A 24,696-nucleotide genomic window follows, 5' to 3' on the forward strand; every position below is an offset into this window, starting at 1 on the left:
TTGAAATGGGGACCATGTGACATCACCACAAGATGATGCAGGATTTGCTTAATGATGTCAGCCAGACCTGCTAGAACTGCTGTCATTAAACAGCACCGTCACATGATGTTGTATTTTATGACTGAGTAGCTAAGTGATGGAGGTTCTGGTCCTAATTAGTATAATTAATCAAAGATTGCCTGTATGCCAAATATACTTATTTATTACATTATTTGAATGCCATCAAGTGTAGCCAACTTGCAAACCACCTGCCGATGTCTCTCTCTCTCTTTTCCTTGTCTAGATGCAAAGATGAAAGCAAAAGCAAAAGAATTAGAGGATGAGGTTCAGAAGCAAAAAGAGGAAATGGGGCAACAGAAGTTTGCGGACCAGAAACAGAGTTATGAGATGACCCTTCAGAAGCTAATGGAGAAATTGGAGGAAGAAAGGAAACAGATCCTGGAAGAGCTGAAGAAAATGATCCAAAGGACACTGAAGGTAACGCTATAATCTCAGCAAGATTTTGTAGTAGTGTGTTAACAAACAAGTAAACTTCCAAAACTGAAAACCATTGGATTTAGGACTAGTGTATCACAAGTATGTCTTATTTTGTCACATCCTCTCCACTTTAAGTCATTTTGATGAGGTTGAAACACATTTTTTCCCATGGATAAATCAATGGGACTATGTAAAGAGAGCAAATTATAGAATCGGTGAAAGGGGGAGCATACCTAAAGGTTTCTATGGTCAGGAGGATGTGCTGTGAAACAGCAATGAGGAATAGAACTAGTCACAATAGTTCATAGCACTTCCAGAGTTATCGCATAAGTCCTTAACCAAAGTCTTGAAGAATGAAGGCAGCATTTCAAACGCTACAGGTAGCCCTTGTTTACCAATTACCTATTCTGCAATTATTTAGAATTACTTCACAGGAAAAGAGGATACATATGTGTTCTGACCCCCCCCCCCCCGGCCTGTGAATAAACCAGAACACAGGCTTGGCTGTTTGCCACTGTTTAATTACTGGGATAACGAATCCTTTGGCTAAGAGCCCAGGCAACTCACTTTCAATAGCGTAGCTCAGCAGCAACCCAGATAGTTCAAATGAAGCAACACAGATAATCCAAACAAACAGACACGGCTAGAATACAGACAGATTTTCTTCACTACTAATTCGAATGGTTGTTTCCTGCAAATGTCCCCTCCCAATGCCTCACCTATAAACTCTCTTGGGTGGGGCCAATCCACAACTACATGTGCTTAATTATCTTCTGTGAGACTAGCTACGGAGTTGCTGCTTCCGTTTCACAGTGATTCACTTATTGACTGCAGCCAGAGCTGACATCATCATTCAGTATAATCATATGCTATCTTGCTTAATGACTGTACCACCTAGTAACAGCTGAATCTGATAAGAAACAGAACTTGCTCAGATAATAGTCAATCTGCAGATTCCCCCCAAGAGATTTATGTTTTCTGTCCATAACTCTGAATCCAGTTGGTTCCTTTCAGCTGAGCTGGGAAGTCTTCAGATTAGGGGGTCCCCAACATGTAGTGATTCATTTCTTGGAGGCCGGGTGGGGAATGTATTATATTTATAATGAAAAAATACATTATTGACATTGAGGGAGTGGAGTTTGCTCTTTATTTAGGAGGAATTGGCCGCTTTCGGCTACTGCAGCTGTAAAAAATCCGTGAGAGGAGCGCAGGAGGAAAAAGAACACGGAGGGCTGCGAAGAGAGTCGGGGAGTGATCCATTGATTTCTTTGGAAAGATGGTAAAAGGGGGGACCGACCGAGGGAGGCATCTGCTTTTTCCAACCTCCCCTCTGGGCTTTGGTCCTTCTCTGCAGCGGCAGTAGCTTTCTGGACTTGGAGTCCTTGGGAGCGGCTATATGGGTCTCCTTTCTGTTCAAGCAGTTACAGGGGATCCGGGAAGTCAAAACGCCCCCTGGAAATGGGGATGGGAGGGAATGAAAGGCTGGCTGGAGAACCATTGGAGACCATATCGGACCTGGGTGGGCAGGGATCAGAGGCTGTGCGGGGCTCTGGGGAAGTTGGGGGGATGGTTATCCCATTTCAGCTCAGGGAATTGGGGACCCATCACTCCCTTCGGATGGGATCTGCTAGCGGGGTCTGGCCTGGCCATGAAGACCCTGCCTCCCTTCAGCTGAGTGGCTCCTGGAAGCCTGGAGGGAAGGTGGCTTGAGAAGGGATCTGGGATTACAAAGCCCATGTACTCACTGATCTGGGATGGGCTAGATGTCACAGTGAGGTCATGAACATGGGGGGGAGGGACTTTTATAGTCTTTCTTTGGGAAGAAAGTTTCTGCAGCTGCCACATCTTCTCTGCAGCTGCATCTCCTCCAAAGCCAGGATGGAGGCTCCGGTGTGCCTGGTTGAGAACAGAAGAAATCGCCTCCAAGTTTCTCCGAAGGCCCTTCGGTTGCTCTCAGATATCCAGAATCCGGTGGTGGTGGTGTCCATCGTGGGACCGTATTACACGGGCAAGTCCTACCTGATGAACAGGCTGGCTGGCAAAAATTCAGGTGAGAAGGACTGAGATGAGCAAGGGCAATATGGACAAGGGCAAAACCTTTGTGGGAAAAGGAACATCCCCAAATCCTGGGTTTTCTGCTCTGATGGCCAGGTATGGAGTCCAGGACTATCATTTTCCTAAATGCCCCGTGTGGTCCAATGACAATGAATGGACCATTTAGGCTGATGTGATCATGCAGAATTTTATCATAAGCTTTATTATCGTAAGATTACAAAATGTCAGCCTTGTGGGGAAAACCAGCCAGGAAACATGACCAAATGAGCTATTTTTACTTTCTTGTGAAGCTGCCTTGACAAATGTTGCATGTCTCAAAGTGCAATTCTTCACGCATCTTTACCACTGTAGAAACTAGGGAGGGTCCCTTCTGAGCCTCTTGTCCTCCCAGTATTAGTCGGCAGCCTGTACTGTTTCTTATCTGATCGTTGTCTAGGGCTAGGCAGCATATCTTTGTCCATCTCCCAAGGACTTTCACACGTACCATTACATAATGTTTTAATTGTTTTTTAATCAATACATATTTATCAGTCGTCTTATGATGTTTTCTAGCTTCTCAGAAATATAGGCCCCTTATCTTTTGAGGGTTCTTGTGCTTTTTCATATATTGCAAAATGAAGTATATTTGATGAGCATTTTCATCTGGAAACTGCACCAAGCATAACTTCTTGTTTCAATGGGTAAATTCAGTAAACAACCAGAAAAACTGGTGGTAAGAATCTGTGTCTAATTATTAACCGTAGCTCACATATTACAAGATCACCGATTGGGATCTAAACCATAACACATTTTCCCGTTTGTAGGTTTCTCTTTGGGCGCCACAGTGGAAGCAAAAACGAATGGAATCTGGATGTGGTGCCTTCCCCATCCGGACAGGCCTAACCAAACCCTTATCCTGCTGGATACTGAAGGGTTGGGTGACGTGGAAAAGGTGATTTTTTTATTTGCCTATTTCTTTGTATAAAATATCACACTGATGAAACATCTGTTTTCAGGTAGTCCTTGACTGACAACTATTCATTTAGCGACTATTTGAAGTTACAGCAGCACTGAAAAAAAGTGTTGCATTTACAACCATCACAGCATCAGCATGGTCACGTGATAAAAATTTAGGAGCTTGGCAATTAGCATGTATATAGGATAGTTGTAGAGTCCCAGGGACATTTACCATCTTCCTAGCCATCTTTTGACAAGCGAAATAAATGGGGGAGACTTGCTTTTATGTAACACCCTGCAACTGTCCTTTGAAACTCCTACAATGCATGGCCTCAAAGTTTCCTAAACTACAACTCCCAGCACCCTGCGATTGTCTGAATAGATGAAGGACTCAGTGAATGTATACTGAGCTGGTGAATGAATGGTATCTTATTCTTATAAAATGTTGCCTTCTAATAGACATAGATACACATACTCAGCAGAAATCAGGAACAGATCATAACCTAGTCTTTTTCCTCTTTAGGGCAGTCCTGAAAATGATACCTGGATCTTCTCTTTAGCCGTGTTGTTGAGCAGCACCCTGGTCTACAACAGTGTGGGGACCATTGATCAGACTGCCCTGGACAAGCTTCAGTATCCTTTGCAAGGATAGCTCTGTTATGGCCTTCAGGAACATCCTTGCCTACATAATTTCAAAACTCACCCACTGCAATTTCCCACGTGCTAAGCTTGATTAGATTGAATGTTGACTGGCTTACATTTTGGGGTATTTTGCAGACACAGGAATGGATTGAGACAAGAAACAAGTGAAGTCTATTATTAGAATTTTGTTTTGTTTTATTTGGGGTATAAGTTTTATTAAAGGTTTCAAGAAATGAGATAAAAATTAAGAAAAATAAATATAGAATAAGAAAAAGAAAGAGACAAAAAAGGAAGAACATTTTGTTTTGTTTTAAACAACTCAAGACGTTTAAAATGGTGTCTGCTCTTGTCAATCTATCCCAACCTTCTCATTGCAACTCAGATTAATCTAGCACTTTTGGATTCTTTCAGAAATCTTTCAGTAACACTGATATGTATGGCACTTGGTCTCCTTAACTGTAGAGAAAAGGGAGAAATCTATGGGTAACCTTAGTTGTGTGTTAATTACATTTTAATAAATAATGATTGAAGAGAAACTAGTTTTTTAGGGTGTTGTGCTGCATAATGAGCAGAATTAATACAGAAAAGCAAATACTAAGAAAAGAATTTTGGCAAATAAATATAAATACAGAAACTCATTTCAAATACAGTAAGTATTATTTAGGAACCAACCAACCCATGTGCTTCTCCTTATTCGATTGACCATGTCTGGCTCTGTGGTAGGGAAGGAACTGGGCTTTTCACAGAAATGTTTTCTATTGATGTCAGCACTATCAGGTTGACCAGAGAAGGAATCAGACACCATGTAGACCTAAAGTTACTTTTATTAGAATAGCTACAGTTATAGATGGGGTCTATCTCAGGCGTTTTTGCAATCTACTTTTTCGCCTGATCAAAGTTTCATTTATTTGACGCTTCTTCTCTCCATCCTTCAAGACCATCCTCTTTATTCACTGTACAAGTATATTGTTTGATTCCTAAACGGGGCCAACAGTTTTGTGACGGAGCTGTCTAAACATATCAAGGCCAAGTCTTCCTCCACTCCTGGAGATACAGATGACACATCTGAATTTGTTGGCTTCGTCCCAACCTTTGTCTGGGCTGTGCGAGATTTCACACTGCAGCTGCAACGGGATGGGAAATCCATCACAGAGGATGAATATCTTGAAAATGCTCTGAAATTAAAAAAAGGTATGGATGACGAATTCGGTGTGAAGATCTATGTGGTCATAGGAGGAATGGAATAGGAGCCATTTGGCCTAAATTTTCCTTCTTTAGGGAGGCTCAGAATAGACCTCAAGAAGCAAAAGAGTCACCAAAGGCTTTTTGGTCTAGAATGAAGGAACCAGACTAGAAATCAGGAAATTGTAGGTTGCACCAATGCCTCAGGCATGAAAATCACCTGGGTATCTTGGGGCAATTACTAGACATCCTGATAATAGAAAGCAATTATATTAAGAATTCTCTGTTGGAATAACTGAGATGCTACCATTCTACCTGATTACAGGGCATTTTAAAATAAGAACAAAATAAAAGCAGAAATAATAAGAATAATTGAATTAAAAATCCCTAAATAAACAAAATATCCAGTAGGAGTCTGTTTTCCTTAGGAAATCCATTTCAATGTCAGTAATCATGGCACTGAAATAAAAACTGAATTGTCTTCCTCAGTGTTCCCTGACCACATTATTTGTTGGAAAACAAGCAATGGTATTATTTCTCCAATGCTTTGTTTTCTCGATTAATATCAGTCAGGTTGGGATTTCAGAAAGCACTGCATGGAATTTCGGATTGCAACTTGCATATATTTTGTTGGCTGAGTTGACACTTTGAAAGACTAAATCACTCTTAATTTGTACATTGCTTTTCTATAAAAGCCTTCTAGGCAAATCACAGTGTAGTGTGTTAAATAGAGATTATCCAAAATCCCTGATTTGGAAACAAGAAAAACTCACATTATAGATTTGTGGCCTCTATAAGAGAGGAAGGGTGGCCAAAGTAAGAGGAGATACTTGTACTTGGTAAGGATAACAATTAAATAGTGCTAATTAATATGGATGGGGACTTTCCCCAGTGAAATGCCTACTGGCAGATGCAATTCAGATTTCCTTGCAAGATCGACATGTTGCTTTCTAGGTGACAGCAAGAAGGAGCAGGCATTCAATCTGCCACAGAAATGCATCCGAGTGTTCTTCCCCACCCGGAAATGCTTCACCTTTTATTGCCCTACTACACCTGAGAACTTATGCAATGTGGAACAGATGTCAGATGATCAGCTGCACAAAGGTTTTGTGGAACAAGCAAAGAAATTCTGCCATTATATCTATGAAACATCTCAAGAAAAGACTCTTCCAGGAGGGCACATTGTCACTGGCAACTGTGAGTCCTTCTAGCTCTCTTATAATTATGCTTGGTTGCATACTGAGCCAGATGTTTACGTGGATTTGGCACTTTTGTCCGCCTATCAAGTCCTCAAGGATCTGGGATAGGCAGATGTGCATGTTTGATGACGTTAAAGGTATCGTCTTGGGTTATACTCTGATCTAAATAAAACTGCCATTTGCAATCGACTTATGGGGATTTTGTCAATGCTGATAGTGTTGAAGTGATGCTCCAGATATTTCGAGTTTGCATCCCAGAGACCTATTACTATTGGTTCCACCTTTGCTTTTTCTGCTCCAGTCTTTCTATTTACAAGTCTCTTATCCAGTCCTTTCTTTTCCATTTGGCTGTCTCCATGTTCTGTCATTTCTGCTATTCAGACTTTTTTTTCTTATCAGCTATTGTTGAGTCTAGAAGATCTGTGCTCATTATGCTTCATTCTACTGAATGAAGTGTCCTCCAGAAAGCCATGCAGGTGGGAAAATTGGGCAGTGACCCATCCATCCTAACTGGCAAGTGTGTCCCAACAGGACTTTTTCAAAAGGCAACTGGACTTTCTTGGTTTTTCATTGACATTTCGACCCTCATCCAAGAAGCTTCTTCAGTTCAGCTCAGTTCAGTGAACTGAAGAAGCTTCTTGAATGAGAAGAGAAACATCTTCAATATAGACCAAGAAAGTCCAGTTGCCTTTAGAAAAAGCACCTTTGGGACAACCATGACCTGGATGACTGAGAAGTTCTATAGATGATTGGCAAGCATGTTATGGCGCAATGCCTTAAATTCTTGTGTGGGCCACAATGAGTAATGATGGTTGAAGATGTCTGGCTGATTGTCCAACAATTTGTACTATTTTTATCCATGCAGTGTTGGCAAAGTTAGTCAAGGCCTATGTGGATACTATCTCCAGTGGGAACGTTCCCTGCCTGGAGAATGAAGTCTTGGCCTTGGCAGAGGTTGAGAACAGGGTAGCCGTGCAGGAAGCTGTTGCTCACTATGCACAACTGATGGAGCATAGGGTGGAGCTACCCACTGAGACTCTCCAGGAACTTTTGGATGTACACAAAAAATGTGAGGAACAAGCCCTCAAGAAGTTCATAGCTTGTTCCTTTAAGGATGATACACGTCAATTTCTGGCTCAATTCATGGTAGGTAATAATAAGACAGCAACCTTCATAGAGGATGTTTGTTTATTTGTGTCAGAAGCATCACAATTAAAATAAGGCATACTATACCACATATAAATTAAAAAATATGATACAAGATTAAAATATGTGCGAATTAAATAGATCTTGCCCAGAAACTAGCAACATTGCATTTTGTCACACTGCCGTGAGGTCCTCAAGTGTGTACTGATGAGGACAGGAAGGGCAGGTGTACATCTGTGAAGCTGTCTGCATGTCACCACAAAGGCAAAGTTCAAAGGCCAGGAAGGAACAGGTAAAATAGCCTCATTTGTCCAGAGTGTCTCTGGATCCTGCTGGATCCGTGTGAAGTTTATTCAAGATTTCCATCCTGCTGAACTTTCTCCAGACCCAGGTGCCAGATCCAATCATCCCGTGTTGGTTCTTTGTAGCTTTCCATAGGTCCCCTATTCATAGACAGTATTTAAGGCTTATGAGTCCTTGGGATCTGTTATCCTGGCCTCCAGTATCTTCTGTATAAGAATGGGTATGTAGACAATATTTAAGGCCCATGGCTCGTGATGGTTGGCCTCCAGTAGTTTCTCTATTTATATGAACACAGAGCATCAAATGGAGGATGGCTGCCACCAGATATTTTGTTTAGAAACATTCCTGATTGCCCAGAAAGATACAAGATGGATGCGGTTAGGAACTGCCAGTAAGATTGACAAGATGGCAAGCAATGTCATCATTAAACTTTTATGGAAAATTATGTTCCTGCTCTAAGGATTAAATATCCTTTTGTTCAGTGTTTCTCAACCTTGGGGGCTTTGAGATGTATGGACTTCAATTCTCAGATTTCTGGCTGGGGAATTCTGGGAGTTGAAGTCCACACCTCTTAAAGCCTCCAAGGTTGAGAAACACTGCTCTAGTTAAATTGAAGGAAGAGCACGAGTCATTTCAAATTGTGATGAAGTTCTGTTTAATCACGGGACATCACCAAAATTTATACAGTGTACAAACATGGATTTCTTTGTCAAGTCTCAGCTCTTCCTTTGTTTTGTTTTATTCCTAACAGAAAACTGTGGAGAGCAAAAAGGAAGAGTACTGCAGGAAAAATGAGCTGAAATCTTCTGAAATCTGTTCAGCTTTATTGAGCTCACTCTCTGAGAACCTGGAGCAGAATATCAAGAACGGACGCTACTCCCGACCTGGTGGCCATCCGGAATTTGTAAATGACCTCCAAAAAGTGGAGAAAGAATTCTTGGAGATACCTAAGAAAGGAATAATGGTACAAAATGATGAGGGTTGCCAAATTAATACTCATTTTGTCGCTCTCATTTTGAGAGCCAGGCCATCCTCTGGGGAGATTGTTGGTTTAGTTTGGATTGGTTTATTTTGGCAAAACTTCTTTCTCATTCTATACCGCTCCAGATTATTTTCTTTTCCCCTTTCAATCAGACAGGGAAAATCCTGAAAGAATTTCTCCAGAGCAAGGAAAACATCGGCAAAACCATCCTTCAATGTGACGTGAGCCTTCAAAAGAAAGATAAGGAAATAGAAGGTAAAGGTGTGAACAAGCTGTCGGATGATGCTGGGATGTTGGTTCTGCTTTGAACGTGGGAAAAGAAGGTGGGAAAACCTGATAAAGGTGGGTTTATCTTTACACCCATCACTCCTGAGGAAAAGGCTTTCCCCTCCATTTAACTTGATAATAGAGAGGTTTTCTTTTTCTGCCATATTATCCAACATTTGTAAATGTACTCATATACTCAGGCAGTCCTCACTTAAAAATCCCACGTTCAATGACCGTTCAAATGTTTGACAGTTCCGAATGAATAGAATGTATAAATGGTCTTGCAATTAAGGACCATCAAAGTGTCCAATGGTCAGGTGATCATCATTTGCAACCTTCACCATGTTTCCAACAAGTAAAGTCAATGGGGAAGCCAGCAGGAATTTGAAATGGTGACCATGTGACATCACCACAAGATGATGCAGGATTTGCTTAATGATGTCAACCAGACCTGCTAGAACTGCTGTCATTAAACAGCACAGTCGCATGATGCTGTATTTTATGACTGAGTAGCTAAGTGATGGAGGTTCTGGTCCTAATTAGTATAATTAATCAAATATTGCCTGTATGCCAAATATACTTATTTATTACATTATTTGCATGCCATCAAGTGTAGCCAACTTGCAAACCACCTGCCGATGTCTCTCTCTCTCTTTTCCTTGTCTAGATGCAAAGATGAAAGCAAAAGAATTAGAGGATGAGGTTCAGAAGCAAAAAGAGGAAATGGGGCAACAGAAGTTTGCGGACCAGAAACAGAGTTATGAGATGAACCGTCAGAAGCTAATGGAGAAATTGGAGGAAGAAAAGAAACAGATCCTGGAACAGCAGGAGAAAATGATCCAAAGGAAACCGAAGGTAACACTATAATCTCAGCAAGATTTTGTAGTAGTGTTTGGAAGTAAACTTCCAAAACTGAAAACCATTGGATTTAGGACTAGTGTATCACAAGTATGTCTTTCTTATCTTGTCACATCCTCTCCACTTTAAGTCATTTTGATGAGGTTGAAAGACATTTTTTTCCCATGGATAAGTCAATGGGACTATGTAAAGAAAGCAAATTATAGAATCGGTGAAAGGGGGAGCATACCTAAAGGTTTCTATGGTCAGGAGGATGTGCTGTGAAACAGCAATGAGGAACAGAACTAGTCACAATAGTTCATAGCATGAACTATAGGTCCTTAACCAAAGTCTTGAAGAATGAAGGCAGCATTTCAAACGCTACAGGCAGCCCTTGTTTACCAATTACCTATTGTGCAATTATTTAGAATTACTTCACAGGAAAAGAGGATACATATGTGTTCTGCCCCCACCCCCAGCCTGTGAATAAACCAGAACACAGGCTTGGCTGTTTGCCACTGTTTAATTACTGAGATAACGAATCCTTTGGCTGAGAGCCCAGGCAACTCACTTTCAATAGCGTAGCTCAGCAGCAACCCAGATAGTTCAAACGAAGCAACGCAGATAATCCAAATGAACAGACACGGCTAGAATACAGACAGATTCTCTTCACTACTAATTCGAATGGTTGTTTCCTGCAAATGTCGCCTCTTCCTGGTGGCCAACCAGCCTCTCTGGTCCCTGCTCTGAGTCTGAACCGTGCCCAGGGTCCTCCACATTGTCCAGAGCAGACTCATATGGTTGCTCTCTATCCGAGTCCATCAGCAGCTCCACTGGATCCTGCTGGGCTACAACACATGTGGTAACTGGCCCTTGACATTGTGGCCATCACAGCCTCACCATGATCACATGATTGTGATTTGCACATAAATTTCCAACTTTTACAGCATCCTAAAGTAATACAATTTTCATTTGCAACCTTCACAGCCAATGTCTGATAAGTAAAAGTCATTGGAGAAGCCGGTAGGAAGATACACTTAATAACCTGCAGTGATTCACTTAATGACTGCAGCCAGCGCTGACATCATCATTCAGTATAATCATAAGCTATCTCGCTTAATGACTGTACCACCTAGTAACAGCTGAAACTGATAAGAAACAGAACCTGCTCAGATAATAGTCAACCTGCAGATTCCCCCCAAGAGATTTATGTTTTCTGTCCATAACTCTGAATCCAGTTGGTTCCTTTCAGCTGAGCTGGGAAGTCTTCAAATTAGGGGGTCACCAACATGTAGTGATTCATTTCTTGGAGGCCGGGTGGGGAATGTATTATATTTATAATGAAAAAATACATTATTGACATTGAGGGAGTGGAGTTTCTTCTTTTTTTAGGAGGAATTGGCCGCTTTCGGCTGCTGTGGTTGTAAAAAATCCGTGAGAGGAGCGCAGGAAGAAAAAGATCATGGGGGGCTGCGAAGGGTGTCGGGGAGTGATCCATTGACTTCTTTGTCAAGTCTCAGCTCTTGTTGTTTTGTTATATTCCTAACAGGAATCTGTGGATAGCAAAAAGGAAGAGTACTGCAGCAAAAATGGGCTGAAATCTTCTGAAATCTGTTCAGCTTTATTGCGCTCACTCTCTGAGAATCTGGAGGAGAACATCAAGAACGGAAGCTACTCCCGATCTGGTGGCCACCAGGAATTTGTAAATGACCTCCAAAAAGTGGAGAAACAATTCTTGGAGACACCTAAGAAAGGAATAATGGTACAAAATGATGAGGGTTGCTAAATTAATACTCATTTTGTCGCTCTCATTTTGAGAGCCAGGCCATCCTCTGGGGAGATTGTTGGTTTACTTTGGATTGGTTTACTTTGGCAAAACTTCTGTCTCATTCTATACCGCTCCAGATTATTCTGTTTTCCCCCTTCAATCAGGCAGGGAAAATCCTGAAAGAATTCCTCCAGAGCAAGGAAAACATCAGCAAAACCATCCTTCAATGTGACGTGAGCCTTCAAAAGAAAGATAAGGAAATAGAAGGTAAAGGTGTGAACAAGCTGTCGGATGATGCTGGGATGTTGGTTCTGCTTTGAATGTGGGAAAAGAAGGTGGGAAAACCTGATAAAGGTGGATTTATCTTTAAACCCATCACTCATCGGGAAAAGGCTTTCCTCTCCATTTAACTTGATAATAGAGAGGTTTTCTTTTTCTGCCATATTATCCAACATTTGTAAATGTACTCATATACTCAGGCAGTCCTCAATTAAAAATCCCTCGTTCAATGACCGTTCAAATGTTTGACAGTTCCGAATGAATAGAATGTATAAATGGTCTTGCAATTAAGGACCATCAAAGTGTCCAATGATCAGGTGATCATCATTTGCAACCTTCACCATGTTTCCAACAAGTAAAGTCAATGGGGAAGCCAGCAGGAGGTTGAAATGGGGACCATGTGACATCACCACAAGATGATGCAGGATTTGCTTAATGATGTCAGCCAGACCTGCTAGAACTGCTGTCATTAAACAGCACAGTCACATGATGTTGTATTTTATGACTGAGTAGCTAAGTGATGGAGGTTCTGGTCCTAATTAGTATAATTAATCAAAGATTGCCTGTATGCCAAATATACTTATTTATTACATTATTTGCATGCCATCAAGTGTAGCCAACTTGCAAACCACCTGCCGATGTCTCTCTCTCTTTTTCCCTTGTCTAGATGCAAAGATCAAAGCAAAAGCAAAAGAATTAGAGGATGAGGTTCAGAAGCAGAAACAGGAAATGGGGCAACAGAGGTTTGAGGACCAGAAACAGAGTTATGAGATGTCCCTTCAGAAGCTAATGGAGAAATTGGAGGAAGAAAAGAAACAGATCCTGGAACAGCAGGAGAAAATGATCCAAAGGACACTTAAAGTAACACTATAATCTCAGCAAGATTTTGTAGTAGTGTGTTAACAAACAAGTAAACTTCCAAAACTGAAAACCAATGGATTTAGGACTAGTGTATCTCAAGTATGTCTTCCTTATTTTGTCACATCCTCTCCACTATAAGTCATTTTGATGAGGTTGAAACACATTTTTTCCCATGGATAAATCAATGGGACTATGTAGAGAAAGCAAATTATAGAATCGGTGAAAGGGGGAGCAGCATAAAGGTTTCTATGGTCAGGAGGATCTGCTGTGAAACAGCAATGAGGAACAGAACTAGTCACAATAGTTCATAGTATGAACTATAGGTCCTTAACCAAAGTCTTGAAGAATGAAGGCAGCATTTCAAACGGTACAGGTAGCCCTTGTTTACCAATTACCTATTCTGCAATTATTTAGAATTACGTCAGAAGAAAAGGAAATACACATGTGTTCTGACCCCCCCAGCCTGTGAATAAACCAGAACACAGCCTTGGCTTTTTGCCACTGTTTAATTACTGGGATAACGAATCCTTTGTCTGAGAGCCCAGGCAACTCACTTTCAATAGCGTAGCTCAGCAGCAACCCAGATAGTTCAAATGAAGCAACACAGATAATCCAAACAAACAGACACCGCTAGAATACAGACAGATTCTCTTCACTACTAATTCAAGCGGTTGTTTCCTGCAAATGTCCCCTCCCAACGCCTCACCTATAAACTCTCTTGGGGGGGGGCAATCCACAACCACCTGTACTTAATTATCTTCTGTCAGACTAGCTACGGAGTTGCTGCTTCCGTTGCTCAGCCCTTCTCAATCTAGAATCAGGGACAAACTGCCTTTGATCCTCCCCACTGCTCCATGCCTCAGGCACCTCCTGGTGGCCAACCAGCCTCTCTGGTCCCTGCTCTGAGTCTGAACCGTGCCCAGGGTCCTCCACATTGTCCAGAGCAGACTCATATGGTTGCTCTCTATCCGAGTCCATCAGCAGCTCCACTGGATCCTGCTGGGCTACAACACATGTGGTAACTGGCCCTTGACATTGTGGCCATCACAGCCTCACCATGATCACATGATTGTGATTTGCACATACATTTCCAACTTTTACAGCATCCTAAAGTAACACAATTGCTATTTGCAACTTTCGCAGCCAATGTCTGATAAGTAAAGTCATTGGAGAAGCCAGTAAGAAGATACACTTAATAACCTGCAGTGATTCACTTAATGACTGCAGCCAGAGCTGACATCATCATTCAGTATAATCATATGCTATCTCGCTTAATGACTGTACCACCTAGTAACAGCTGAAACTGATAAGAAGCAGAACTTGCTCAGATAATAGTCAACCTGCAGATTCCCCCCAAGAGATTTATGTTTTCTTTCCATAACTCTGAATCCAGTTGGTTCCTTTCAGCTGAGCTGGGAAGTCTTCAAATTAGGGGGTCACCTACATGTAGTGATTCATTTCTTGGAGGCCGGGTGGGGAATGTATTATATTTATAATGAATAAATACATTATTGACATTGAGGGAGTGGAGTTTGCTCTTTTTTTTTAGGAGGAATTGGCCGCTTTCGGCTGCTGTGGTTGTAAAAAATCCGTGAGAGGAGCGCAGGAAGAAAAAGATCATGGGGGGCTGCGAAGGGTGTCGGGGAGTGATCCATTGACTTCTTTGTCAAGTCTCAGCTCTTGTTGTTTTGTTATATTCCTAACAGGAATCTGTGGATAGCAAAAAGGAAGAGTACTGCAGCAAAAATGGGCTGAAATCTTCTGAAATCTGTTCAGCTTTATTGCGCTCACTCTCTGAGAATCTGGAGCAGAAGATCAAGAACGGAAGCTACTCCCGATCTGGTGGCCACCAGGAATTTGTAAATGACCTCCAAAAAGTGGAGAAACAATTCTTGGAGACACCTAAGAAAGGAATAATGGTACAAAATGATGAGGGTTGCTAAATTAATACTCATTTTGTCACTCTCATTTTGAGAGCCAGGCCATCCTCTGGGGAGATTGTTGGTTAATTTGGATTGGTTTACTTTGGCAAAACTTCTTTCTCATTCTATACCGCTCCAGATTATTCTGTTTTCCCCCTTCAATCAGGCAGGGAAAATCCTGAAAGAATTCCTCCAGAGCAAGGAAAACATCAGCAAAACCATCCTTCAATGTGACGTGAGCCTTCAAAAGAAAGAGAAGGAAATAGAAGGTAAAGGTGTGAACAAGCTGTCGGATGATGCTGGGATGTTGGTTCTGCTTTGAACGTGGGAAAAGAAGGTGGGAAAACCTGATAAAGGTGGGTTTATCTTTACACCCATCACTCCTGAGGAAAAGGCTTTCCTCTCCATTTAACTTGATAATAGAGAGGTTTTCTTTTTCTGCCATATTATCCAACATTTGTAAATGTACTCATATACTCAGGCAGTCCTCACTTAAAAATCCCTCGTTCAATGACCGTTCAAATGTTTGACAGTTCCGAATGAATAGAATGTATAAATGGTCTTGCAATTAAGGACCATCAAAGTGTCCAATGGTCAGGTGATCATCATTTGCAACCTTCACCATGTTTCCAACAAGTAAAGTCAATGGGGAAGCCAGCAGGAAGTTGAAATGGGGACCATGTGTCATCATCACAAGATGATGCAGGATTTGCTTAATGATGTCAGCCAGACCTGCTAGAACTGCTGTCATTAAACAGCACAGTCGCATGATGTTGTATTTTATGACTGAGTAGCTAAGTGATGGAGGTTCTGGTCCTAATTAGTATAATTAATCAAAGATTGCCTGTATGCCAAATATACTTATTTATTACATTATTTGCATGCCATCAAGTGTAGCCAACTTGCAAACCACCTGCCGATGTCTCTCTCTCTTTTTCCCTTGTCTAGATGCAAAGATGAAAGCAAAAGCAAAAAAATTAGAGGATGAGCTTCAGAAGCAAAAAGAGGAAATGGGGCAACAGAAGTTTGCGGACCGGAAACAGAGTTATGAGATGAACCGTCAGAAGCTAATGGAGAAATTGGAGGAAGAAAAGAAACAGATCCTGGAACAGCAGGAGAAAATGATCCAAAGGAAACCGAAGGTAACACTATAATCTCAGCAAGATTTTGTAGTAGTGTGTTAACAAACAAGTAAACTTCCAAAACTGAAAACCATTGGATTTAGGACTAGTGTATCACAAGTATGTCTTTCTTATTTTGTCACATCCTCTCCACTTCAAGTCATTTTGATGAGGTTGAAAGACATTTTTTTCCATGGATAAGTCAATGGGACTATGTAAAGAAAGCAAATTATAGAATCGGTGAAAGGGGGAGCACCCTAAAGGTTTCTATGGTCAGGAGGATCTGCTGTGAAACAGCAATGAGGAATAGAACTAGTCACAATAGTTCATAGCGCTTCCAGAGTTTTCATATTGGTCTTTAACCAAAGTCTTGAAGAATGAAGGCAGCATTTCAAACGTTACAGGTAGCCCTTGTTTACCAATTACCTATTCTGCAATTATTTAGAATTACGTCACAGGAAAAGAAGATACATATGTGTTCTGACCCCCCCCCCCCAGCCTGTGAATAAACCAGAACACAGGCTTGGCTGTTTGCCACTGTTTAATTTATGAGATAAATTCATTCTTTGGCTGAGAGCGCAGGCAACTCACTTTCAATAGCGTAGCTCAGCAGCAACCCAGATAGTTCAAATGAAGCAACACAGATAATCCAAACAAACAGACACGGTTAGAATACAGATAGATTCTCTTCACTACTAATTTGAACGGCTGTTTCCAACAAATGTCCCCTCCCAATGCCTCACCTATAAACTCTCTTGGGGGGGGGCGTAATCCGCAACCACCTGTGCTTAATTATCTTCTGTGAGACAGCCTACGGACTTGATGCTTCTGTTTCACAGCCCTTCTCAATCTAGCATGGGGGACAAACTGCCTTTGATCCTCCCCACTGCTCCATGCCTCAGGCACCTCCTGGTGGCCAACCAGCCTCTCTGGTCCCTGCTCTGAGTCTGAACCCTGCCCAGGATCCTCCACATTGTCCAGAGCAGACTCATATGGTTGCTCGCTATCCAAGTCCATCAGCAGCTCCACCGGATCCTGCTGGGCCACCACACATATTGTAACTGGCCCTTGACATTGTGGCCATCACAGCCTCACCATGGTCACATGAGATCCGTACCCTCACCACCCTCCAGACCTTCCGCACAGCCCTTAAAAACTGGCTTTCCTGTCAGGCCTGGGGCTAAAGATTGCAACCCGCCCGAATGGTATGAATGTTGTGTTTTAATGATGTTTGTTCTATATGTTAAAAGTTTGTCCCCCCCCCCCTTTTTTTAAGTTGTAAGCTGCCCTGAATCCCCCCAGGGAAAAGGGCGGCATATAAATAAACTTAAATACAAATACAAATACAAATGATTGTGATTTGCACATAAATTTCCAACTTTTACAGCATCCTAAAGTAACACAATTTTCATTTGCAACTTTCACAGCCAATGTCTGATAAGTAAAGTCATTGGATAAGCCAGTAAGAAGATACACTTAATAATTTGCAGCGATTCACTTAATGACTGCATCCAGCGTTGACATCATCATTCAGTATAATCATAAGCTATCTCGCTTAATGACTGTACCACCTAGTAACAGCTGAAACTGATAAGAAACAGAACTTGCTCAGATAATAGTCAATCTGCAGATTCCCCCCAAGAGATTTATATTTTCTGTCCATAACTCTGAATCCAGTTGGTTCCTTTCAGCTGAGCTGGGAAGTCTTCAGATTAGGGGGTCACCAACATGTAGTGATTCATTTCTTGGAGGCCGGGTGGGGAATGTATTATATTTATAATGAAAAAATACATTATTGACATTGAGGGAGTGGAGTTTGCTCTTTATTTAGGAGGAATTGGCCGCTTTCGGCTACTGCAGCTGTAAAAAATCCGTGAGAGGAGCGCAGGAGGAAAAAGAACACGGAGGGCTGCGAAGAGAGTCGGGGAGTGATCCATTGATTTCTTTGGAAAGATGGTAAAAGGGGGGACCGACCGAGGGAGGCATCTGCTTTTTCCAACCTCCCCTCTGGGCTTTGGTCCTTCTCTGCAGCGGCAGTAGCTTTCTGGATTTGGAGTCCTCGGGAGCGGCTATATGGGTCTCCTTTCTGTTCAAGCAGTTACAGGGGATCCGGGAAGTCAAAACGCCCCCTGGAAATGGGGATGGGAGGGAATGAAAGGCTGGCTGGAGAACCATTGGAGACCATATCGGACCTGGGTGGGCAGGGATCAGAGGCTGTGCGGGGCTCTGGGGAAGTTGGGGGGATGGTTATCCCATTTCAGCTCAGGGAATTGGGGACCCATCACTCCCTTCGGATGGGATCTGCTAGCGGGGTCTGGCCTGGCCATGAAGACCCTGCCTCCCTTCAGCTGAGTGGCTCCTGGAAGCCTGGAGGGAAGGTGGCTTGAGAAGGGATCTGGGATTACAAAGCCCATGTACTCACTGATCTGGGATGGGCTAGATGTCACAGTGAGGTCATGAACATGGGGGGGAGGGACTTTTATAGTCTTTCTTTGGGAAGAAAGTTTCTGCAGCTGCCACATCTTCTCTGCAGCTGCATCTCCTCCAAAGCCAGGATGGAGGCTCCGGTGTGCCTGGTTGAGAACAGAAGAAATCGCCTCCAAGTTTCTCCGAAGGCCCTTCGGTTGCTCTCAGATATCCAGAATCCGGTGGTGGTGGTGTCCATCGTGGGACCGTATTACACGGGCAAGTCCTACCTGATGAACAGGCTGGCTGGCAAAAATTCAGGTGAGAAGGACTGAGATGAGCCAGGGCAATATGGACAAGGGCAAAACCTTTGTGGGAAAAGGAACATCCCCAAATCCTGGGTTTTCTGCTCTGATGGCCAGGTATGGAGTCCAGGACTATCATTTTCCTAAATGCCCCGTGTGGTCCAATGACAATGAATGGACCATTTAGGCTGATGTGATCATGCAGAATTTTATCATAAGCTTTATTATCGTAAGATTACAAAATGTCAGCCTTGTGGGGAAAACCAGCCAGGAAACATGACCAAATGAGCTATTTTTACTTTCTTGTGAAGCTGCCTTGACAAATGTTGCATGTCTCAAAGTGCAATTCTTCACCCATCTTTACAACTGTAGAAACTAGGGAGGGTCCCTTCTGAGCCTCTTGTCCTCCCAGTATTAGTCGGCAGCCTGTACTGTTTCTTATCTGATCGTTGTCTAGGGCTAGGCAGCATCTCTTTGTCCATCTCCCAAGGACTTTCACACGTACCATTACATAATGTTTTAATTGTTTTTTAATCAATACATATTTATCAGTCGTCTTATGATGTTTTCTAGCTTCTCAGAAATATAGGCCCCTTATCTTTTGAGGGTTCTTGTGCTTTTTCATATATTGCAAAATGAAGTAATATTTGATGAGCATTTTCATCTGGAAACTGCACCAAGCATAACTTCTTGTTTCAAGGGGTAAATTCAGTAAACAACCAGAAAAACTGGTGGTAAGAATCTGTGTCTAATTATTAACCGTAGCTCACATATTACAAGATCACCGATTGGGATCTAAACCATAACACATTTTCCCGTTTGTAGGTTTCTCTTTGGGCGCCACAGTGGAAGCAAAAACGAATGGAATCTGGATGTGGTGCCTTCCCCATCCGGACAGGCCTAACCAAACCCTTATCCTGCTGGATACTGAAGGGTTGGGTGACGTGGAAAAGGTGATTTTTTTATTTGCCTATTTCTTTGTATAAAATATCACACTGATGAAACATCTGTTTTCAGGTAGTCCTTGACTGACAACTATTCATTTAGCGACTATTTGAAGTTACAGCAGCACTGAAAAAAAGTGTTGCATTTACAACCATCACAGCATCAGCATGGTCACGTGATAAAAATTTAGGAGCTTGGCAATTAGCATGTATATAGGATAGTTGTAGAGTCCCAGGGACATTTACCATCTTCCTAGCCATCTTTTGACAAGCGAAATAAATGGGGGAGACTTATAGGCATAGATATACATACTCAGCAGAAATCAGAAACAGATCATAACTTATTCTTTTTCCTCTTTAGGGCAGTCCTGAAAACGATACCTGGATCTTCTCTTTAACCGTGTTGTTGAGCAGCACCCTGGTCTACAACAGTGTGGGGACCATTGATCAGACTGCCCTGGACAAGCTTCAGTATCCTTTGCAAGGATAGCTCTGTTATGGCCTTCAGGAACATCCTTGCCTACATAATTTCAAAACTCACCCACTGCAATTTCCCACGTGCTAAGCTTGATTAGATTGAATGTTGACTGGCTTACATTTTGGGGTATTTTGCAGACACAGGAATGGATTGAGGCAAGGAACAAGTGAAGTCTATTATTAGAATTTTGTTTTGTTTTATTTGGGGTATAAGTTTTATTAAAGGTTTCAAGAAATGAGATAAAAATTAAGAAAAATAAATATAGAATAAGAAAAAGAAAGAGACAAAAAAGGAAGAACATTTTGTTTTGTTTTAAACAACTCAAGACGTTTAAAATGGTGTCTGCTCTTGTCAATCTATCCCAACCTTCTCATTGCAACTCAGATTAATCTAGCACTTTTGGATTCTTTCAGAAATCTTTCAGTAACACTGATATGTATGGCACTTGGTCTCCTTAACTGTAGAGAAAAGGGAGAAATCTATGGGTAACCTTAGTTGTGTGTTAATTACATTTTAATAAATAATGATTGAAGAGAAACTAGTTTTTTAGGGTGTTGTGCTGCATAATGAGCAGAATTAATACGGAAAAGCAAATACTAAGAAAAGAATTTTGGCAAATAAATATAAATACAGAAACTCATTTCAAATACAGTAAGTATTATTTAGGAACCAACCAACCCATGTGCTTCTCCTTATTCGATTGACCATGTCTGGCTCTGTGGTAGGGAAGGAACTGGGCTTTTCACAGAAATGTTTTCTATTGATGTCAGCACTATCAGGTTGACCAGAGAAGGAATCAGACACCATGTAGACCTAAAGTTACTTTTATTAGAATAGCTACAGTTATAGATGGGGTCTATCTCAGGCGTTTTTGCAATCTACTTTTTCGCCTGATCAAAGTTTCATTTATTTGACGCTTCTTCTCTCCATCCTTCAAGACCATCCTCTTTATTCACTGTACAAGTATATTGTTTGATTCCTAAACGGGGCCAACAGTTTTGTGACGGAGCTGTCTAAACATATCAAGGCCAAGTCTTCCTCCACTCCTGGAGATACAGATGACACTTCTGGATTTGTTGGCTTCTTCCCAACCTTTGTCTGGGCTGTGCGAGATTTCACACTGCAGCTGCAACGGGATGGGAAATCCATCACAGAGGATGACTATCTTGAAAATGCTCTGAAATTAAAAAAAGGTATGGATGACAATTCAGTGTGAAGATCTATGTGGTCATAGGAGGAATGGAATAGGAGACATTGGGCCTAAATTTTCCTTCTTTAGGGAGGTTCAGAATAGACCTCAAGAAGCAAAAGAGTCACCAAAGGCTTTTTGGTCTAGAATGAAGGAACCAGACTAGAAATCAGGAAATTGTAGGTTGCACCAATACCCCAGGCATGAAAATCACCTGGGTATCTTGGGGCAATTACTAGACATCCTGATAATAGAAAGCAATTATATTAAGAATTCTCTGTTGGAATGACTGAGATGCTGCCATTTTACCTGATTACAGGGCATTTTAAAATAAGAACAAAATAAAATCAGCAGATATAATAAGAATAATTGAATTAAAAAACCCTAAATAAACAAAATATCCAGTAGGAGTCTGTTTTCCTTAGGAAATCCATTTCAAGGTCAGTAGTCATGGCACTGAAATAAAAACTGAATTGTCTTCCTCAGTGTTCCCTGACCACATTATTTGTTGGAAAACAAGCAATGGTATTATTTCTTCAATGCTCTGTTTTCTCGATTAATATCAATCAGGTTGGGATTTCAGAAAGCACTGCATGGAATTTCAGGTTGCAACTTGCATATACTTTGTTGGCTGAGTTGACACTTTGAAAGATTAAATCACCCTTATTTTGTGCCTTGCTTTTCCACAAAGTCCTTCTGAGCAAATCACAGTGCAGCATGTTAAATAGAGATTATCCAAAATCCTTGATTTGCAAACAAGAAAAACTCACATTATAGATTTGTGGCCTCTATAAGAGAGGAAGGGTGAGCAAAGTAAGAGGAGATACTTGTACTTGGTAAGGATAACAATTAAATAGTGCTAATTAATATGGATGGGGACTTTCCCCAGTGAAATGCCCACTGGCAGATGCAATTCAGATTTATTTGCAAGATCGACATGTTGCTTTCTAGGTGACAGCAAGAAGGAGCAAGGATTCAATCTGCCACGGAAATGCATCCGACTGTTCTTCCCCACCCGGAAATGCTTCACCTTTTATTGCCCTACTACACCTGAGAACTTATGCAATGTGGGACAGATGTCGGATGATCAGCTGCACAAAGGTTTTGTGGAACAAGCAAAGAAATTCTGCCATTATATCTATGAAACATCTCAAGAAAAGACTCTTCCAGGAGGGCACATTGTCACTGGCAACTGTGAGTCCTTCTAGCTCTATTACAATTATGCTTGGTTGCATACTGAGCCAGATGTTTACATGGATTTGGCACTTTTGTCCACCTATCAAGTCCTCAAGGATCTGGGATAGGCAGATGTGCACGTTTGATGACGTTAAAGGTATCATCTTGGGTTATACTCTGATCTGAATAAAACTGCCATTTGCAATTGACTGATGGGGATTTTGTCAATGCTGATAGTGTTGATTTGATGCTCCAGTCATTTTGAGTTTGCATCCCAGACACCTATTACTATTGGTTCCATCTCCCCTTTCTTATGCCCCAGTCTTTCTATTTGCAAGTCTCTTATCCAGTCCTTTCTTTTCTATTCGGCTGTCTCCATGTTCTCTCATTTCCGCTATTCAGACTTTTTTTTCTTACCAGCTATTGTTAAGTCTAGAAGATCTTTGCTCATTATGCCTCATTCTACTGAATGAAGTGTCCTCCAGAAAGCCATGCAGGTGGGAAAATTGGGCAGTGACCCATCCATCCTAACTGGCAAGTGTGTCCCAACAGGACTTTTTCAAAAGGCAACTGGACTTTCTTGGTTTTTCATTGACATTTCGACCCTCATCCAAGAAGCTTCTTCAGTTCAGCTCAGTTCAGTGAACTGAAGAAACTTCTTGAATGAGAAGAGAAACATCTTCAATATAGACCAAGAAAGTCCAGTTGCCTTTAGAAAAAGCTCCTTTGGGACAACCATGACCTGGATGACTAAGAAGCTCCATAGATGATTGGCAAGCATGTTATGGCACAATGCCTTAAATTCTTGAGTCTGCTCCACAATGAGCAATGATGGTTGAAGATGTCTGGCTGATTGTCCAACAATCTGTACTATTTTTATCCATGCAGTGTTGGCAAAGCTAGTCAAGGCCTATGTGGATACTATCTCCAGTGGGAACGTTCCCTGCCTGGAGAATGAAGTCTTGGCCTTGGCGGAGATTGAGAACAGGGCAGCCGTGCAGGAAGCTGTTGCTTGCTATGCGCAACTGATGGAGCAAAGCATGGAGCTACCCACTGAGACTCTCCAGGAACTCCTGGATGTACACAAAAATTGTGAGGAACAAGCCCTCAAGAAGTTCATGGCTCGTGCATTTACGGATGATAAATATCAATTCCAGGGTGAATTCATGGTAGGTAATAATAAGACAGCAACCTTCATAGAGGATATTTGTTTATTTGTGTCAGAAGCACCACAATTAAAATAAGGCTTACTATACCACATATAAATTAAAAAATAGGATATAAGAATAAAATATGTGCAAATTAAATAGATCTTGCCCAGAAACTAGCAACATTAATTGTGTTTTGTCACACTGCCATGAGGTCCTCAAATATGTACTGATGAGGACACGAAAGGCAGGTAAACATCTGTGAGGCTGTCTGCATGTCACCACAATCGCAAAATGCAAAGGCCAGGAAGGATGGGGTAAAATAGCCTCATTTGTCCAGAGTGTCTCTGGTTCTTGCTGGATCCGTGTGAAGTTTATTCAAGATTTCCATCCTGCTCAACTTTCTCCAGACCCAGGTGCCAGATCCAACCATTCCGTGTTGGTTCTTGTAGCTTTCCATAGGTCCCCTATTCATAGACAGTATTTAAGGCTTATGGGTCTGTGGGATCTGGTATCTGGCCTCCATATATTCTGTATAAGAATGGATACGTAGACAATATTTAAGGCCATGGCTCCTAATGGTTGGCCTCCAGTAGTTTCTCTATTTATATGAATACAGAGCATCAAATGGAGGATGGCTGCCCCCAGATATTTTGTTTAGAAACATTCCTGATTGCCCAGAAAGATAAAAGATGGATGCGGTTAGGAACAACCAGTAATATTGACATAGTGGAAAGCAATGTCACCACCAAGCTTTTATGGAAAATTATGTTCCTGGTCTAAGGTTTAAATATCCTTTTGTTCAGTGTTTCTCAATCTTGGGGCTTTAAGAAGTATGGACTTCAATTCCCAGAATTCTGGCTGGGCAATTCTGGGAGTTGAAGTCCACACATCTTAAAGCCCCCAAGGTTGAGAAACACTGCTCTAGTTAAATTGAAGGAAGAGCAAGAGTCATTTCAAATGGTGATGAATCTCTGTTTAATCACGGGACATCACCAAAATTTATACAATGTACAAACATGGATTTCTTTGTCAAGTCTCAGCTCTTGCTTTGTATTGTTTTATTCCTAACA

The 24,696-nt window shown here is 41.6% G+C and overlaps 1 protein-coding gene across 1 annotated transcript in view; it reads left to right on the forward strand.

Moving 5' to 3' along the window:
• LOC116515507 overlaps positions 1 to 24,696 on the forward strand; it is a 44,747-nt gene that overhangs the window by 10,324 nt on the left and 9,727 nt on the right. Inside the window, exons 10-33 of the mRNA XM_032227601.1 lie at positions 284 to 477; positions 1,632 to 1,756; positions 2,334 to 2,527; positions 3,336 to 3,463; positions 3,992 to 4,101; positions 5,105 to 5,301; positions 6,247 to 6,489; positions 7,357 to 7,637; positions 8,692 to 8,904; positions 9,075 to 9,177; positions 9,857 to 10,044; positions 11,576 to 11,788; positions 11,959 to 12,061; positions 12,741 to 12,934; positions 14,641 to 14,853; positions 15,023 to 15,125; positions 15,805 to 15,998; positions 17,809 to 17,933; positions 18,511 to 18,704; positions 19,514 to 19,641; positions 19,994 to 20,103; positions 21,107 to 21,303; positions 22,251 to 22,493; positions 23,364 to 23,644. Coding sequence (XP_032083492.1) covers positions 284 to 477; positions 1,632 to 1,756; positions 2,334 to 2,527; positions 3,336 to 3,463; positions 3,992 to 4,101; positions 5,105 to 5,301; positions 6,247 to 6,489; positions 7,357 to 7,637; positions 8,692 to 8,904; positions 9,075 to 9,177; positions 9,857 to 10,044; positions 11,576 to 11,788; positions 11,959 to 12,061; positions 12,741 to 12,934; positions 14,641 to 14,853; positions 15,023 to 15,125; positions 15,805 to 15,998; positions 17,809 to 17,933; positions 18,511 to 18,704; positions 19,514 to 19,641; positions 19,994 to 20,103; positions 21,107 to 21,303; positions 22,251 to 22,493; positions 23,364 to 23,644 — 4,274 coding nt within the window. The remainder of the gene's footprint in view (positions 1 to 283; positions 478 to 1,631; positions 1,757 to 2,333; positions 2,528 to 3,335; positions 3,464 to 3,991; positions 4,102 to 5,104; positions 5,302 to 6,246; positions 6,490 to 7,356; positions 7,638 to 8,691; positions 8,905 to 9,074; positions 9,178 to 9,856; positions 10,045 to 11,575; positions 11,789 to 11,958; positions 12,062 to 12,740; positions 12,935 to 14,640; positions 14,854 to 15,022; positions 15,126 to 15,804; positions 15,999 to 17,808; positions 17,934 to 18,510; positions 18,705 to 19,513; positions 19,642 to 19,993; positions 20,104 to 21,106; positions 21,304 to 22,250; positions 22,494 to 23,363; positions 23,645 to 24,696) is intronic.

The sequence above is a fragment of the Thamnophis elegans genome, chromosome 12 (genome assembly GCF_009769535.1).
Source record: "Thamnophis elegans isolate rThaEle1 chromosome 12, rThaEle1.pri, whole genome shotgun sequence".
NCBI lineage: Eukaryota > Metazoa > Chordata > Lepidosauria > Squamata > Colubridae > Thamnophis > Thamnophis elegans.